This window comes from Monodon monoceros, unplaced genomic scaffold, assembly GCF_005190385.1.
Source record: "Monodon monoceros isolate NGI ecotype Baffin Bay Population unplaced genomic scaffold, NGI_Narwhal_1 Super_Scaffold_3, whole genome shotgun sequence".
Lineage (NCBI taxonomy): Eukaryota > Metazoa > Chordata > Mammalia > Artiodactyla > Monodontidae > Monodon > Monodon monoceros.
The window spans coordinates 46,794,403-46,810,573 of record NW_021703780.1 but is presented as its reverse complement, the minus strand read 5'-3'; the positions used below and the strand labels follow the sequence as shown (position 1 = coordinate 46,810,573).

Here is a 16,171-nt window from a genome sequence, read left to right as displayed (position 1 = left end):
AGAACTCTAATGGAAAACTGATGAATTCATAAAAGTTCTAACAAAAGATCAAGGTGGAAAAAAATTAATTATATTGGACTGAGTGAAGTGAGGAGGATGATTATAAGTTTTGTGACTTTTTGTTTGAATAAAAAAAAACAAAACTAAAAGTAGAACAACCATACAACCTAGCAATCTCACTACTGGACATATATCCTATGAAAATCATAATTCAAAAAGAGTCATGTACCAAAATGTTCATTGCAGCTCTATTTACAGTAGCTAGGACATGGAAGCAACCTAAGTGTCCATCATCAAATGAATGGATAAAGAAGATGTGTGGCACATATATACAATGAAATATTACTCAGGCATAAAAAGAAGCTAAATTGAGTTATTTGTAGTGAGGTTGATGGACCTGGAGTCTGTCATACAGAGTGAAGTAAGTCAGAAAGAGGAAAAAAAATACCATATGCTAACACATATATATGGAATCTTTAAAAAAATGATTATTAATAACCTTTAGGCAAGACGGGAATAAAGACACAGACCTACTAGAGAGTGGACTTGAGGATATGGGGAGGGGAAGGGGAAGCTGGGACAAAGTGAGAGAGTGGCATGGGCATATATACACTACCTAACATAAAATAGATAGCTAGTGGGAAGCAGCCGCATAGCAGAGGGAGATCAGCTCAGTGCTTTGTGACCACCTAGATAGGTGGGATAGGGACGGTGGGAGGGAGGGAGACACAAGAGGGAAGAGATATGGGGACATATGTATATGTATAACTGATTCACTTTGTTATAAAGCGGAAACTAACACACCATTTTAAAGCAATTATACTCTAATAAAGATGTTAAAAAAAAACACAACAGATCCAGAAATCACAAAGTTAATGGAGTTCAGAAACAAGCATGTTAAAGCAATATAATAAATATGCTTTATATGTTCAAGAAGAGAGAGGCTGAAAATATATGAAAGTCCCACATGGAACTTATACAGATGAAAAATGCAATATCTGAAATGAGTATTACACTAGATAAGATTAACAGATGCTTTGAAATTACAGAATAAAAAAGGTAAGTGACTTTTGAAGATATTGTGATAGAAACTAATAAAAATGAAACAAAAAAAGGCTGAAGACCAATAAACAGCATCAGTAATTTGTTGGACAGTATCAGGTAGTCTATCATATGTATAATTGGAGTGCCAGAAAAATTTCCAAAATTAATAAAAAGTCTGAACTCACAGGTCCAAGGAGTTCAACAAAACGCAAGGAGAAGAAACATGAAGATAAACTGCACAAAGTTACATAAAAATCAAACTGCTGAAACCAAGACATAACAGTCCTAAATGTATATAACAACAGCTTCAAAATCCATGAAACAAAAACTGAAAAAATTGAAAAGAGGAAGAGAGAAATCCACAAGTATAGCTGGAGATTGCAACTCTCCTTTCTCAGTAATAGCAAGTTATCAAAAAATCGGTAAAGATAAAGAAGACCTAAATAACACTGTAAGTCAGATTGATAGTCACATGCATAGAACATTTCACCCAACCACAGCAGAATACACATTCTTTACAATTGCATATTGAAGATTTAACCAAGATCATATTCTAGACCATAAAGCAAGTCTTAATACATTTAAAAAGACTGGAAGGGTATTCTCTGACCACAAATAGAATTAAACTAAAAAGATATTATGAAAAATGCCCAGATATTTGGAAATTAAGCACAAAGTTTCTCAGTAACCCATGGGTTAAAGATGCAGTCACATCAGAAATTAGAAAATATGTTGAACTCAAGAAAACGAAAACACGGTATAGGCAGAAAATTGAGAGAAAATCTTGCAAAGTGAGGACACAGTTCTGACACACACAGGTTTCATTTAGCATGGTACTGTGCAAAGTGAGGACTGCCTACATATTAGAATTTGTTAGATATTCCTAAAGCAGTGCTTAGAGAAAAACGTATAGCATTTAGTTTTTATACTAGAAAAGAAGGGACTTCCCTGGTGGCACAGTGGTAGATACTTTGTGCTCCCAGTGAAGGGGGCCCAGGTTTGATCCCTGGTCCAGGAACTGGATTTCACATGCATGCCGCAGGTGGGAATTCGGGAGTTCGCATGCCACAACCGAGGAGCCTACCTGTTGCAACTAAGACCCAGTGCAAACAAATTTAAATAAAGAAGTTAATTTAAAAAACGCAGAACAAGAAAGACCTAATCAATGATTTAAGCTGGTAACTTAAGAAATTGAAGGAAAAAATAGAGCAAATTAAGCCTAAATAAACAAAAGAAAGGAAACAATAAAAATGAAAGCAGAAATGAATAAAATAAAAATCAGACCAATAGTAGCAAAAATCAATCAGACTGCAATCTGGTTCTTTGAAAAGATCAATAAAATTGAGAAATCTAAATAGCCAGACTGATCAGGTGAGGGAAAAAAAGATACAAATGACCAGCACCAGAAATTTTCAGTACAGATTCTACATATTAAAGAATAAGGAGGGAATATTATGAATGATTTTATGCCAACAAAATTGATACTTCAGATTAAGTGGGGAAGTTTCTTAGGAATACATACTGTTAAGCAGAAATGGGTAACTTGGATTATCCTACATGTATAAAAAGAAATTGAATTTGTAGTCTAAAGCATTCCCACAATGGAAATTTACTCCCAAATGGCATCAAACATATAAGAAAGAAATAACACAGACTCTGCTAGAAAATTGAAGATGAGGGAACACTTTCCCATTCATATTGTGAATCTAGCATTTCCCTGATACCAAAACCTGATGAAGATGTTACAATAGAATAAAACTACACACTAATTATTTCTCATGAATATAGATTCAGAAATCCTTAACAAAATAAAAGCATATCTTATCCAGCAATACTTAAGAGGGATAATACATCACGATGGTGGTAATCTGAATAGTGGCCCCCACAGTGTCCATATTCCTACTGTCTGGAACCTGTGAATGTTAACCTTATTTGGCAAAAGTGCATCTGTAGATGTGACTAAGTTAAAGGATTTTGAGAAGTGGGGATTATGCTGGATTAATGCAGATGGGCCAGATTTCATCACAAGGAGTCAGAAGGTCAGAGAGGAGACAGTAGTTATAGTGATGGAATGAGGAGGCATCCAGACCTAAGGAATGTAGGCAGCCTCCAGAAGCTAGAAAAGGTAAGGAAATGGATTTTCCCCTAGAGCCTCCAGAAAGAACCAGCCCATGATTTTTTAGCCCTGTGTAAAATTCATTTTGGACTTACGGTCTCCAGAACTGTAAGAGAATAAATTTGTGTTATTTAAGCCAGCAAGTTTGTGGAAATTTGTAATAGCAGCAATAGGAAATTAATACGATAAACAAGTGGAAATGCAGGGTTGGTTTAAAATTTAAACATCTATCAGTGTAAATAAACATTAATAGTATAAAGGAGAAAAACCCATATATCAATAAGACAGAAAAAGCCTTTGACAAAATTCCACCCCCCTTGTTTGCTAGGAGTTAAAACTGTCTTTAGATAAATCCTATTTATCTACATCTAACAAATTCTATTTATTTAGAAATTTTCTAAATTCTATTCTAGAATTTTATCTCCTTGCAAACTAAGAATATTAGAAAACTTCTTCAGTGTGATATAGAGCATTTAGAAATGCTGGTGAAAGACTGAATGTTTTCTCCCTATGAATTGGGAAAAGGCAAGGATGTCTTCTCTCACTGCTTCTGTACAACATGGTACTGGCACACGTAGCCAGTGTAATAAGGCAAGAAAGAAATGAAATGCATCCAGAAAGTAAATGAAGTAAAATTGTTTTTATTCACAGTTACAGAATCATATATGTGTGTAGCAAATCCTAAGCAATCTACAAAACTACAGAACTGAGTAAGTTTAACAAGGTTACAGGATACAAAATCAGTGTACAGAATCAACTGTATTTCTATATAGTAGCAATGAGCGATCAGAAACTGAAATAAACAACACAATAGCACCAGAAGTATTACTTGGGGATGAATTTCACAAAAGATGTGCAAGACCTAATTGTTGAAAGGTTCAAATATTAAGAAGTTCAGTTACATTGTGTTTTTGTTTGTCCTGCATTGGTCTTAGAGTATTCCTTCATTATGAAGACCCATGTCGTGTACCTACTGGACAAGTTTCAGATATGTTTTTCATACTGCCTCTTCCCCTGTTCTTTATATTTTCCTCTTTCTGGAGTTTTTCTTGTGCGACTTTTTTATTCTGTTTTCTATATCTCTTAACCTTCCGTGTTTTTGTCTTATTTGTCATTGATGCATTCTGTGTAACCTCCTCCTCCTTATATCTGTCTTTTCCTTTAACAATTTTATTTCTAATCTTTTTTTTCCAATAAATTTATTTATTTATTTTTGGCTGTGTTGGGCCTTCGTTGCTGCACGCGGGCTTTCTCTAGTTGCTGCGAGTGGAGGCTACTCTGTTGCGGTGCACAGGCTTCTCATTGCGGTGGCTTCTCTTATTGTGGAGCACAGGCTCTAGGTGCGTGGGCTTCAATAGTTGTGGCACGCGGGCTCTAGAGCACAGGCTCAGTAGTTGTGGCGCACGGGCACAGTTGCTCCGTGGCATGTGGGATCTTCCAGGACCAGGGCTTGAACCTGTGTCCCTTGCGTTGGCAGGTGGATTCTTAACCACTGCGCCACCAAGGAAGTCCTTCTAATTTACTTTTTAACCTGTTTTAATATCCCTCTTGCAGCTATAAGTTCCTGGAGGTTTGTTTACCTAGATGTAAATTTTGAGTTTGACCTCCTCTATTATATTTGGAAGAATTTGATTTTGTTTTTAATTGATGCTTGTTGTATGCTTCAGTGTTTATTCTGGGACCCCTGGGGCTTTCAATTGTCCTGGACTAGAATGTACGCTAATTTCTCTGTTTGGGGATCCTGTACCACACAAGTAGTTTAAAACTCAGACGTCATGAGCGGCAGTGACCTGTCTACCTCCCTAACCTCAGCTGACAGACTTTTGCTTCTCCATGATAGTAGGAAAAGTTAGTTTTGAGTTTTCTCATCCTTTTTTTTGAACTTGGGGATTTCTTTTTTTACTCTTGAACTTAACTACATATTAATTAAATATTTGAAATGTTCTATATTATCTAACATTTCCATCTATTTTTGGTGAGGAAAAGGTCCTGTCTTATGCATAGTGTTTTCTTGGTTTTGGATGTTGCTTACTGTTATTTGTTTGATTTACATTAGTTTGTTAAAGATTAGTGTGACTTTAACATATAATTTTTCTTTTTAATCTGTGGAGGTGATCTTTCTGTGAAATTCTTTTGTTCTAGATTGTTGGTCCTTGTTTCCTTCCAGAATTATAGTATTTTAATAATAATGAAAAGAAATTTGTTCTGATGAAATATATTTATAAGAAAAGCATTTCATTTTCAAAATTTTGAATTTACCTTTGTATTAATTGAGGAAAATTTTGAGTGTATATTTTTAAATTCTGATTTTGTCAAGACACACCATCCCAGAGAGTCCAGTTCATCCTGGGTACCGAAGATGATGATGAAGAACACATTCCCCATGACCTCTTCACAGAAATGGATGAGCTGTGCTACAGAGATGGAGAAGAGTATGAATGGAAAGAAACTGCCAGGTGATGATACTCTCTCAGTTTTTAAGTGCCTTTACTTGGTTTCTTTTTGTAATGAGAGTATAAAATTGAAATTGAGACATCCAGTACTTTAAAACAATGAGTAGAGAATTTCCTTCTGTCTGGAAATTTTATCTTTATTCTCAAATTTGTTTCCTTAAATAATTCTTAATACTATAATATAAGAAAAGGAAATATGTTACTGTAGATTTTAATATCTTTAATTAGAGGAAACAAGTTTGAAAAATCAATATCTTGCATATTTAAAGTTTAAAATAAGATTGGAAGCTGAAACTATGAAATTCCAGAGTTTGTTTCTGTAAACTTACTACAGTGATAGCTAGAATAGAAAGAGGAACTACAAAGGTAACTTGTGCCTATCGACATTATAGACCATTAGCCTAATTTGTAAAAATGTGTTTGTAGCGAAATTTTGTTTTGGTGGTGGTGATCTTTGTTTCTGTTTAAAAGAAAAAGCTTATGTTTATCATATTAAAATAAACAAATGGAATCATTATTTGTAAAATATTGTTATACATTATACATTTCAGATGGCTGAAATTTGAAGAGGATGTTGAAGACGGTGGTGACCGGTGGAGTAAGCCTTACGTGGCGACCCTCTCTTTGCACAGTCTTTTTGAACTGAGAAGTTGCATCCTAAATGGAACAGTCATGCTGGATATGAGAGCAGGCACTCTTGATGAAATAGCAGGTGATAGCAAAGTGACTTCTTTATAGTTAAATTGTATTGAAGTTAGAGATACTTAAATAAGGAAAATAAAGTGGAATTTTAGACCATTGATTTGACAGTTACATGTTGAGCTTCCATTCTGTGCAGGGCAGTATGAGGAGTAGACATATAAATAACCCTTTTTGTCTTTGATAAGTTTGGAGTCTAAAAGATTAAATTAGGGAGATGTAACTACAGTTATCAAGAAGAAAGTGACTAGTGCCATAAGCAAGATATGAAGTCTGTTCTCTGGAAATGCAGAGGAAGGAGCTTTTTGTTTCTTTGTTTTTTGGACCAAGGTATCTGGGGAAGATACAGAGAGTACATTAACTATTCAACTTATCCATAGAATTTGAACACATGGCGATAGGGAGCAGGGTGGTGCAAGAGAAAAGAAAGTATTCTAAGGAGGAGAAAGAGAAGGAAGAAAAGTCTAGAAAGTATAGACAGCTATGAATCTCAGAAAAGTCAGTTCTCTGTGAGTATACAGATTTCTTGAGATATGTTAGAAAAATAAATTAGAGGTGGATTGTGACTAGCCTTGAATTACTAAGAAATTGGATTTTATTTGGTAGGCATTTTGGCTCTCAGTGATTTTTAAGTTGGAGAGTAGTATGATCTTGATGTGTGTCAGGGATTCTGGCAAGAAGAGGTAGGGTGGCTTTGGATAAGAAGAGATTAGAAGCAAGGAGGTCATTTATTCTCTTGGAATGTATAAGCAAGAAGTGATGACGATCTGATGTCTGGTAGGTAGTAGCAATGGAAACGAAGGAGAGAAAATTGAAGGATACTGTGGAGGTAGAAAGAAGGAAAAGATAGCTGTGATAAAGCTATTTGGTCATTAACTGAAGTTGCTCAAAACCAATATCAAGTTCAATAGTAATAAATTTGATAGTGTGACTACCATTATAGATTGTCCAATATAAAAACAAAAAACTATTGTATTTGATCTTCAAGAGGACTGTAAATTTATTAGAATTTCTCAGGCTAGAAATACCAGTACGTTGATATTACCAGATTGATAGATTTGACCTTGTGCTGCAAATCTTTAAGTTATCAAAGTCCTTTCTTGTTCTATATAAATGACTGAAAAACTGAGTAGGATTAGGAATATTGAATTCAGACATATTCAATATGTCTTACTTTGGCTTTTAATGATCACATAATACAATATAATATTTTAGTAAATGTATAATCCAGTGTTCATTTGTATGGTAGCCTGTAGTCATGCTGTTGCTGTTAAGAGTTTACCTGCTAGGTTGATCTAATTTTCTCTCAGAGGAACCTTATCATAGATTTGAAAGCCTGACTGTTTTATCTCAAGTTACTGCCACTTAAAAAAAATATTTATATGTACTTTATAAATTAAAAATAGTCCAGGACTTCCCTGGTGGCGCAGTGGTTGGCAGTCTGCCTGCCGATGCAGGGGACACGAGTTCGTGCCCCGGTCCAGGAGGATCCCTCATGCCGCGGAGCGGCTGGGCCCGTGAGCCATGGCTGCTGAGCCTGTGCATCCGGAGCCTGTGCTCCGCAATGGGGGAGGCCACGGCAGTGAGAGGCCTGCGTACCGCAAAAAAAAAAAATAGTCCGGGCACCGCAGTAATGTATAAAATGTCATTGCCATCAATCTCCCCATTTCCCACACCTCCCTCACAGCCTGATATAGTCATCTTTCTAAAACTTATTACTTCATATTTTATCTATTCATGTACTCACTGGTTTTTCTACCTGTGGATGAGTGAGAGCAGAAACTTGATCTGCTTAGTTAATTGCTGGATTCCCAACACATAATAGGTACTCAGTAAATAGTTAATGATTGAATGAATGAGTACAGATACTCATCTACAGTTTTGGGGAAAAGTATGAGGTGAAACAAGAAAATACCTTCACTTCTTAGGAAGCCAATATTTGAATATCCATTTTAATAGAATTTATTGTATCATCAGTAAAGCACCTTCAACTATATAGGAAGGCTATTGGTGAATAACAGTAGCTTTTCAATAAATAATAGTATTTATTAAAATAAGGGTCTCTTAATATGTTCATTTTTGTTGGATAATGTTCATATTTATCTTTATGCATCTATTATTCAATATTAGAAGAGAATGATACTTTCTAGAGCTATTTAAGAGTCTTATTTTTCTGGTAAGATTTCACTTAAGATTTATTCTGTGTTATAGTCATCCAAGTATTAGTTTATTTAATAAAAATCATTGTTATCTATGTATTTTTTCTTTGCCTAGATATGGTATTGGACAACATGATCGCCTCTGGCCAGTTGGACGAGTCCATAAGAGAGAATGTCAGAGAAGCCCTTCTGAAGAGGCACCATCATCAGAATGAGAAAAGGTTCACCAGCCGGATTCCCCTTGTTCGATCTTTTGCAGATATAGGCAAGAAACATTCTGACCCTCACTTGCTTGAAAGGAATGGTGAGATAAGTTGTGGCATTCCTTTTTTGCTAACACGTCTACACTAATGGCATTCCAGTGTGTTACAATTAGCATTCAGGAAAAGAAACATATTTTTTCTAGATAATTACATAGGCCTTTATCTTTTTAATTCTCTTTAAAATAATAATTTGTGCATTTAAAGATTTCATTTCTAAAATGTCTTTACAGTGTGACAGAATTATCTGTAGAAATTACTTAGATGAACAAATTAAGCATTTACTCTGTTAAAATGGGATAAGTATTGGTAATATTTAAACACTACACTATATGTAACCCTGAATTACCCTCCTTCTTGCTTTTTTGTTTCTGCTGAAGAATTCTTGTATATTTGATAAAAGAGCCATAAATTATTATCTATAAATTTAATCTTTTGAAAATTTTAAGTCTTGTGTTTGGGCCTTTAATATTAGATTTTTCCTGGAGATTTTTTTTTTTCTCCTGAGTATACTTTACTTGCTAGGCATAAGCAAGTATTTTGGGGTTGGTCTGCTGATTTCACTGCTTTTTATTTACATAATTGGTGAAAGGTTTTTGTGCTTGTTCCTGTTTTATGCTAGGGATGATGCAGTTGATTTTTTCAAGCCATTGAGAATGGCACAGACCCACACACTGCTGCTCTCCCCTCTCATTCACGGTATAGCATGGGTTATGTGGGACATGGGGAGAATGTGTTTTTGTAGCCATTTACCTCTGTCACTGTCTTAAGGCTGGCATGCTATCACTGGGGTTCTATTTTGGGTCTCAAAGATAGCTCTGATGACAGTGACTGGAAAAATCCAGTTGCAAAGAATTGGAGCTGGTTTTGAGGGTCACTGCTGCCTCTAGTTGCTACCATTACCCAAGGCTTGTGAGAATTACAGTGAAGAGGAGTGGAGGATGGGCCACAAATCCTTCTGCTCATCTTTTCTGTCTCTGAAAAGAGTATGGCTTTTAACTGTTCTACAAGCACACAGTCACAGGTGGTAGGATTTAACATGTCTAAAGTTGACAGTACTTAGTCATCGTTTGCAGCTCAGTGTAAGATAATTAAGTCCATTTTCTTCTGAGCATTTGACCAATAAAACTCTTTTTAATCTATTTTAAATTGTGCCTTTCTATATTCAAGGAACCTTAAGAATGAAAGAAATCTCTTATGGACCTAAGTTCAATCTGAAAGCAAGCCATCTATGTCATGTCTTTTTTTTCACCTTTCCATGTATTGCATATGCTCTACTTTAGTGAAGTGAATTTGTTTGCCTAGAGAGACCATATTAAATCTTTCTTCCCCATATGCAGTGGTTCCTGATTATTCTCCAATTGTCAGTTGATTCCTTTTAATCATAAGACAATGGCTGTTTTCTTTTAGATGCCATTTTAGCATGGGCATTTCATTATTTTGTTATATTATAGTTGTAATTTAACAATTTTTTCTGCATGTAGCTTATTTTTTAACTAAATAGTGGTGGTTTATGGATTAAAAGTTCATATTTTTAATATTTCTGGGATCTCTTGAGCATGTAGCTTTGATTACTTAGATCATGTGGGGTTGTTATATTTCTCATGCTTTTCCTGAAAAAACAATGTTATTCCATTAAGCCACACTTAATTAGAATAAACAAGTTTTTGAAGTATAACTATACCTGACCTTTTGAAATACTGTAGACTTAACTTCCTCATCACTCTTGTTGGTAAGAAATACTTTATTCTTAGCTAGTTAAGTTAAAGATTGTATGTATTTGTTTTAATTTATCTGCTGCCTTAGAAATGTAAGCATATTTTAGGGCATTTATTAATATCAGATAATGAGCTCAAGAATATGTATCTTTTAAAATTGACGTTTCTCTTTTGAAAAAAAAATTCCTATAACATGTCTTATGTTTTTAAATTTTACTTGAGAATGCTATCAGTAGGTGATGCCCTGTTGACTTAATGTTATTGATATCACCTTTAAGTTAGGAATTATTAGATACCATTAATGTGGACTTTTCTGATGAGAGAATATGTAGCGGTTCGGTGCAATGTAGATAAAATGCACTAAATATCAGTGCTGTTAAGTTTTGTTTTGGGTTTTATTTCTTAAATTATTTTTGTGTTATATTCTGATTTGCTATTTATCGTTTTTTTAAGCAGCAGCTTTCCATTGATATTATTCTTTAATTTTAAAGCCACACTATTGGACATTCTCATTACTAACAGAATATCGTCCCCGACCATCTATCATTAGCATTGTTTTTTATTTTTTGTTTTGATTTTTGGATACATCTTCAGAGAACTAATTACAGTTTAAGGCATTTTTCAGTGATTTTCTAATATTTAAAAATCTGATTGTTATACTAACCCTGATAGCATGAATTTGAAATTTTGGATCTTTTTTAAACCTTGCAGTTTATGGTGTAAATTGATATTTTGTGTCTCATTTGTCTTCTGCAGTGAACTTCATCACTTTTCATTTATTTGTTTTATCTCAGGGGAAGGCCTTTCAGCCTCCCGCCACTCTTTGCGAACAGGTCTGTCTGCCTCAAACCTTTCATTGAGAGGAGAATCACCTTTATCTCTTCTTCTCAGTCATCTTCTTCCTTCTTCGAGAGCTGGAACCCCTGCAGGCTCGAAGTGTACAACCCCAGTACCTACCCCTCAGAACAGTCCTCCTTCCAGCCCTAGGCTCAGTCGCCTGAACTCCAGAAGTTCCCAGCAGAGGCAGCTTCAGGCCCCAGAGCTACTGGTTTCACCTGCCAGTGACGATATTCCCACAGTAGTAATTCATCCGCCTGAGGAAGACTTAGAAGCACTGCGAGGCCAGGAGCAGAAGAATGAGGAAAATGTTGACATAACTTCAGGCAACTATTCAAAGTCCTCCATGTGTGGTGCTTTCTGCCTCTAGATCACTTGCACTTGGAATGCCTTTCAAGCACATAGCTTTAGCAGTATACATAGATAATGCTTATGATTTATTTTGACTTCTGCATGTTTTTTTCTTTATAGTATATTACAGAGGATAGAATTATTTAAAATTTAAAATTTTAAAAAGACTCCAAATAAGACTACACATAATTTAATTTTTTTTTCAAAAATTTTCAATGAGATTTTACAGGTCAGTGCATTTGAATGGTTCAAAAAATGTAGACATTTTTACAAGTAATCTTTTAATTTGCCATGATTAAAAAAATGGTGGCTCTTCTTGTGCATTTCATTCCATAAGGTGAATGAACACATGTTTTACATAAAGTAAAATGGGGTGATATGCCTTTTATCTACTATTTGGTGCTTTTGTTCAAGGAATGCAGTATGTTTTAACCTTCCTAACAAAAAATAGAATTGAATGTTCTTTTTCTCATTTTGTCTCCTGGGATCATCATTATTTCAAGACTAGTTTTATAATTTGGCATAGACTTTACTTGTCCTTTATTTAATGCCATATCTATTTTTAATCCTAATTCACCTTGAAATTTTCAGGACTAGAGTTCCAATAGTTGTGGCTAGGATATATTTCTATGTGAATTAGAAAAATTATTTCTTAGTGCATAAAAGGTTTGTAACTCACTTAAGGGTTATTATATATTATTATAATTTTGGCTTTTCCTCTTATATATTAATTATATGTATATTTATACATATTTATCTTTCTACCCAATTCATATAAAGAAGTATTCTTTTTTTTTTTATTTTGCGGTACGCGGGCCTCTCACTGTTGTGGCCTCTCCCGCTGCGGAGCACAGGCTCTGGACATGCAGGCTTAGCGGCCATGGCTCACAGGCCCAGCCGCTCCGCGGCATGTGGGATCTTCCCAGACCGGGGCACGAACCCATGTCCCCTGCATCTGCAGGCGGACTCTCAACCACTGCGCCACCAGGGAAGCCCTAAAAAAGTATTCTTTAGTGACTATGTTTTACTGACAGCTAAGCATCAACGTGACATATGAACACTAACTATAGTGGTTTTAATCACATAATTATTATCACATTTCTGCATAACACTGAATAATATGTAACACTTCAATACTAGCTTATAGTTAACAGCCTGTTTGATGTGTATAAAATTTTGTGTAAGTTGGGTGGATATACCTATTTTCAGAAACTCAGGCTCAGCTCAGCTAAGTTAAATAAATTCCCCTGGATCATATAGCTAGTAAGTGACAGCCCACATCCTCTGACTAAACATCCTGTGTTCCTACCAGCATATGACCAACCAGCCTCTCCTTCTCTTTATTGGCTGTATCCAGACATACTAAATACATTTAATCAAAGCTCATTGTAGTTGCCAAAAAAAGATGATACTTTTAGAAGTTAAAAAATAGAAGTTTTGTGGTTAAATCATTGTAACATTAATTATGATAGTACTTATAGTAACCATTGTTTCATAGGTTGTCACACACAGTGATGTGTACTTTTCAAATATCATATTTCTAATTTGTCTAACAATTTGATGAGTTCATGTTATCGCTGTTTGTAAAATGAAGAAAATTAAGACTTAGAGATGTTAAGGTTATACCGTAAATGACCAGAGCAAGGAATTGAACCCAGATCTACATACAACAAAATCTATAGTATAGAATTTAATTGTAAATTTTAATACTCTGTGGAAAAGATAGAGTATTATATAATGAGGTAACTAAACAAAAGAAAAAATCTAGAAATAATTACTCAGAAATAACAAACATTCTTATTTTAATTAAAAAGGACTAGCAAGGTTTACTACTTTTCTTGAACAAAAATGACTTTAAAGTTACTTCCCCTTGCATTTGTTTTTACCTATATCTGTCAGTAATACTGGACATTTCTTGTTTTACCAGTTTCAATGTTATTAATGATAAGGGACTATAAATTTTATATGGGAAGGAAGGGATGTACAGGTTCACAATGGCTTTAGGTCATGTTGTTAAGAGGATAAAAAGAGCAATTAACTGAAAATTGAGGGACACAATTAAATTATTTCCCCCTCTGCCATTAAGTATGCCATGAGATTTATTAGCCTTTCTGAGGAAAAGAAATTAGAATGTAGGGAAAAGAGGGAATTTCTAAGGAAAAGGGAGAGCTCATAATTACTGTTTAAGAAGACATTTATAGGAGGAATGTAATTACAATAATAGGGGCAACTCTATATTATTCCTTGCCTTAGTTACCTTTGCTGCTTAGAGCAGCTGGAAACTCACTCTGTAAGTTTTCCTGAAGTCTGATGAAGAAGGTGGCCTTGGCATCATTTTTGAGAGACTAATGTCATAGATTTTTGTGGCACGGGGTCATGATTTGTGAATATCTGTAGTAAAAATAAAAAAAGAAAGTGGTGTTTCCCATTAGTTATTTTTTGGAGAATAATTATATAAAAGACGTAACTCACTTTTAGTGTTTGTAACTGTCTTCTGACTCAGTGTTTCTCACCTTCGGCACTATTGACCTTTCGGGGTGGACACTTCTTTGTGGTGGGGGATGTCTTGTGCGTTGTCGGATGTTGAGCAGCACCCTTGGCCTCCACTCACTAGCTGCCAGTACACTCCCTAGTGGTGACAACCAAAGATGTCTCTAGACGTTGCCAGGTGTCTCTGGGGGGCAGAATCTTCCCCAGATGAGAACCACTGCTCCAAATACTTCTACTTTCAAACTTTTAATGACAGAAAACTGATACCTTTGATTTCTGTTTCTCTAGGTAGCTTTGCTATTTTAAGAAAAAGAATGTAAGGGCACAATAATAGATTTACCAGGGTATGATTTTTAAATCCCAGTACTGATTGTGTACATACTCATATTTGTTTTTTTTTTTTGCTCAAAGCAAGTAAAGTCCTTCTGAGTTATCTGTGCTAATGATAGTTTTAATTTTGGGGAATTTACTCATTTAATTCTGAGCTCTAGGAATTTAGTGTAGGAGCAGGGATACTTCCTTAACCTTTTGAGGAAATAGCTTTAACTTAGCTGAGAGTAGGAAGGATTGCGTGGAGAAGGCGATGGTGGGAATCTCTAAGGTGTGCCTGGCATGATGACTTTAACAGGTTCAAGGTGACCAGGTGAGCCCATGACTTCACGTCATCTCTTCTGGCTTTGTCAGTATTGAGTTGTACATTATTTCTTCTTCCCATTCTACTGTATCCTTGTTTTCCCCCAGAGCCTTCTCCCCATTCCACTCTTCTCCCCAAAATCTGGTGCCTGGGACTGTTCTGGGAAGCTGTGCCTATGTTTTTTTTTGGTTACACGTTTGCAGGTTGGATGCATTTAGTAGTTAGCAGTGTGTGTGTGTTGATGGTCATTGCAGTTGCTGCCAGGGTCTTAATGATACTCTTCATTTTCTTGTGTGGGAGTTGGTGGAAACCACTGAAAAATACTGGTTCACTTTTATTTTCCACTTGGGCATGTATTTTAATAAAGGAATGGACTCTATAATGGAAGTGTAGGGACAAAGTTCAAAGAAGAGGCTAAAATGGTGATAAATTAGTTAAGTTTTAGGAAATAGTTTTTATTTCAGAATTGTTTAATACTTCTAGGGAATGAGCACATGGCTAAGGGGATTGTGCATACTTTTTACACTGAGATTTTTGAGTCAGAGTGACATCCTAGCGTAGATATTTAACATAGAAGTGGGTATCACAAAGGTCTTCTTTCACTAAGTTTAAGCAGTAAACTCAAATGACTTAAAGTTACTAGTGTATGTTGTATTCTGTAAAAACGAAAACTCCCTTAGAGGCATTGAATATATCTGATATGCTTAAAATTTTGGAACTCAATTACGAATATTAACTTTAAAGTTTATAGGATCTAACTGCAAACAATTTAATTGAACTTCTGTGGGTCACTAGATTGTCTTGAGTGGCAGAGTTAAAACTAAAAGTAAAGACTGTTGTAATTGTCTAGTGCATCTTCTCCTGTGATACTCAGTGTTTTGGGTAATATTAAATCTGTATTCTTGAACTAAAAAGTCTTGGGTGTTTTGAAAAAATTAGATACATTTAATGGTAGAAATCTGTGTTAAGTACTTAAATATTTCTGAGATTTGAACTTTCTGCAAAATTCGTAGTGGTAATGATTGGTCATATTCTACTGGGTGTTTTTATGTTATTGTGTGAATTGTTGCTGAGTGTTACTTGAAATGAGTATACATAATGCATGAACATATATCTATCATTTGTAATACAAATAAGCTAATTTAATAGAACGTGTATCTAAAATAGTAAAAACATTACTGTTATGTTTTAACATATTTCTTAGGAATAATGACAGTAGGCAGCACATAAATTTCACACAAGAGAATGAAAATTCTTGAGGAAACTGTTAAGGTTAGGGATGATTATGGCAAAATTAGTGTACGTTTAGTTGACGTAGCTCTTAACATTTTCTGAGTTACATTTAGGTTTTATCAGAAATTTTATATTGTTATTGATGTAAGTGTGCTAGACATCATTAAGCTAACTTAA

The 16,171-nt window shown here is 35.0% G+C and overlaps 1 protein-coding gene across 5 annotated transcripts in view; it reads left to right on the top strand.

Moving 5' to 3' along the window:
• Positions 1–16,171, top strand: part of SLC4A7 (solute carrier family 4 member 7) — a 125,119-nt gene that overhangs the window by 61,732 nt on the left and 47,216 nt on the right. For 4 of the 5 annotated variants that reach the window (XM_029241690.1, XM_029241689.1, XM_029241694.1 and 1 more), the window contains exons 4-6: positions 5,478–5,616; positions 6,165–6,325; positions 8,587–8,775. In XM_029241690.1, the coding sequence (XP_029097523.1) occupies positions 5,478–5,616; positions 6,165–6,325; positions 8,587–8,775 (489 nt within the window). Of the gene's footprint in view, positions 1–5,477; positions 5,617–6,164; positions 6,326–8,586; positions 8,776–11,243; positions 11,613–16,171 lie in introns of all 5 variants that reach the window. The other variant, XM_029241693.1, reaches the window with a different exon arrangement.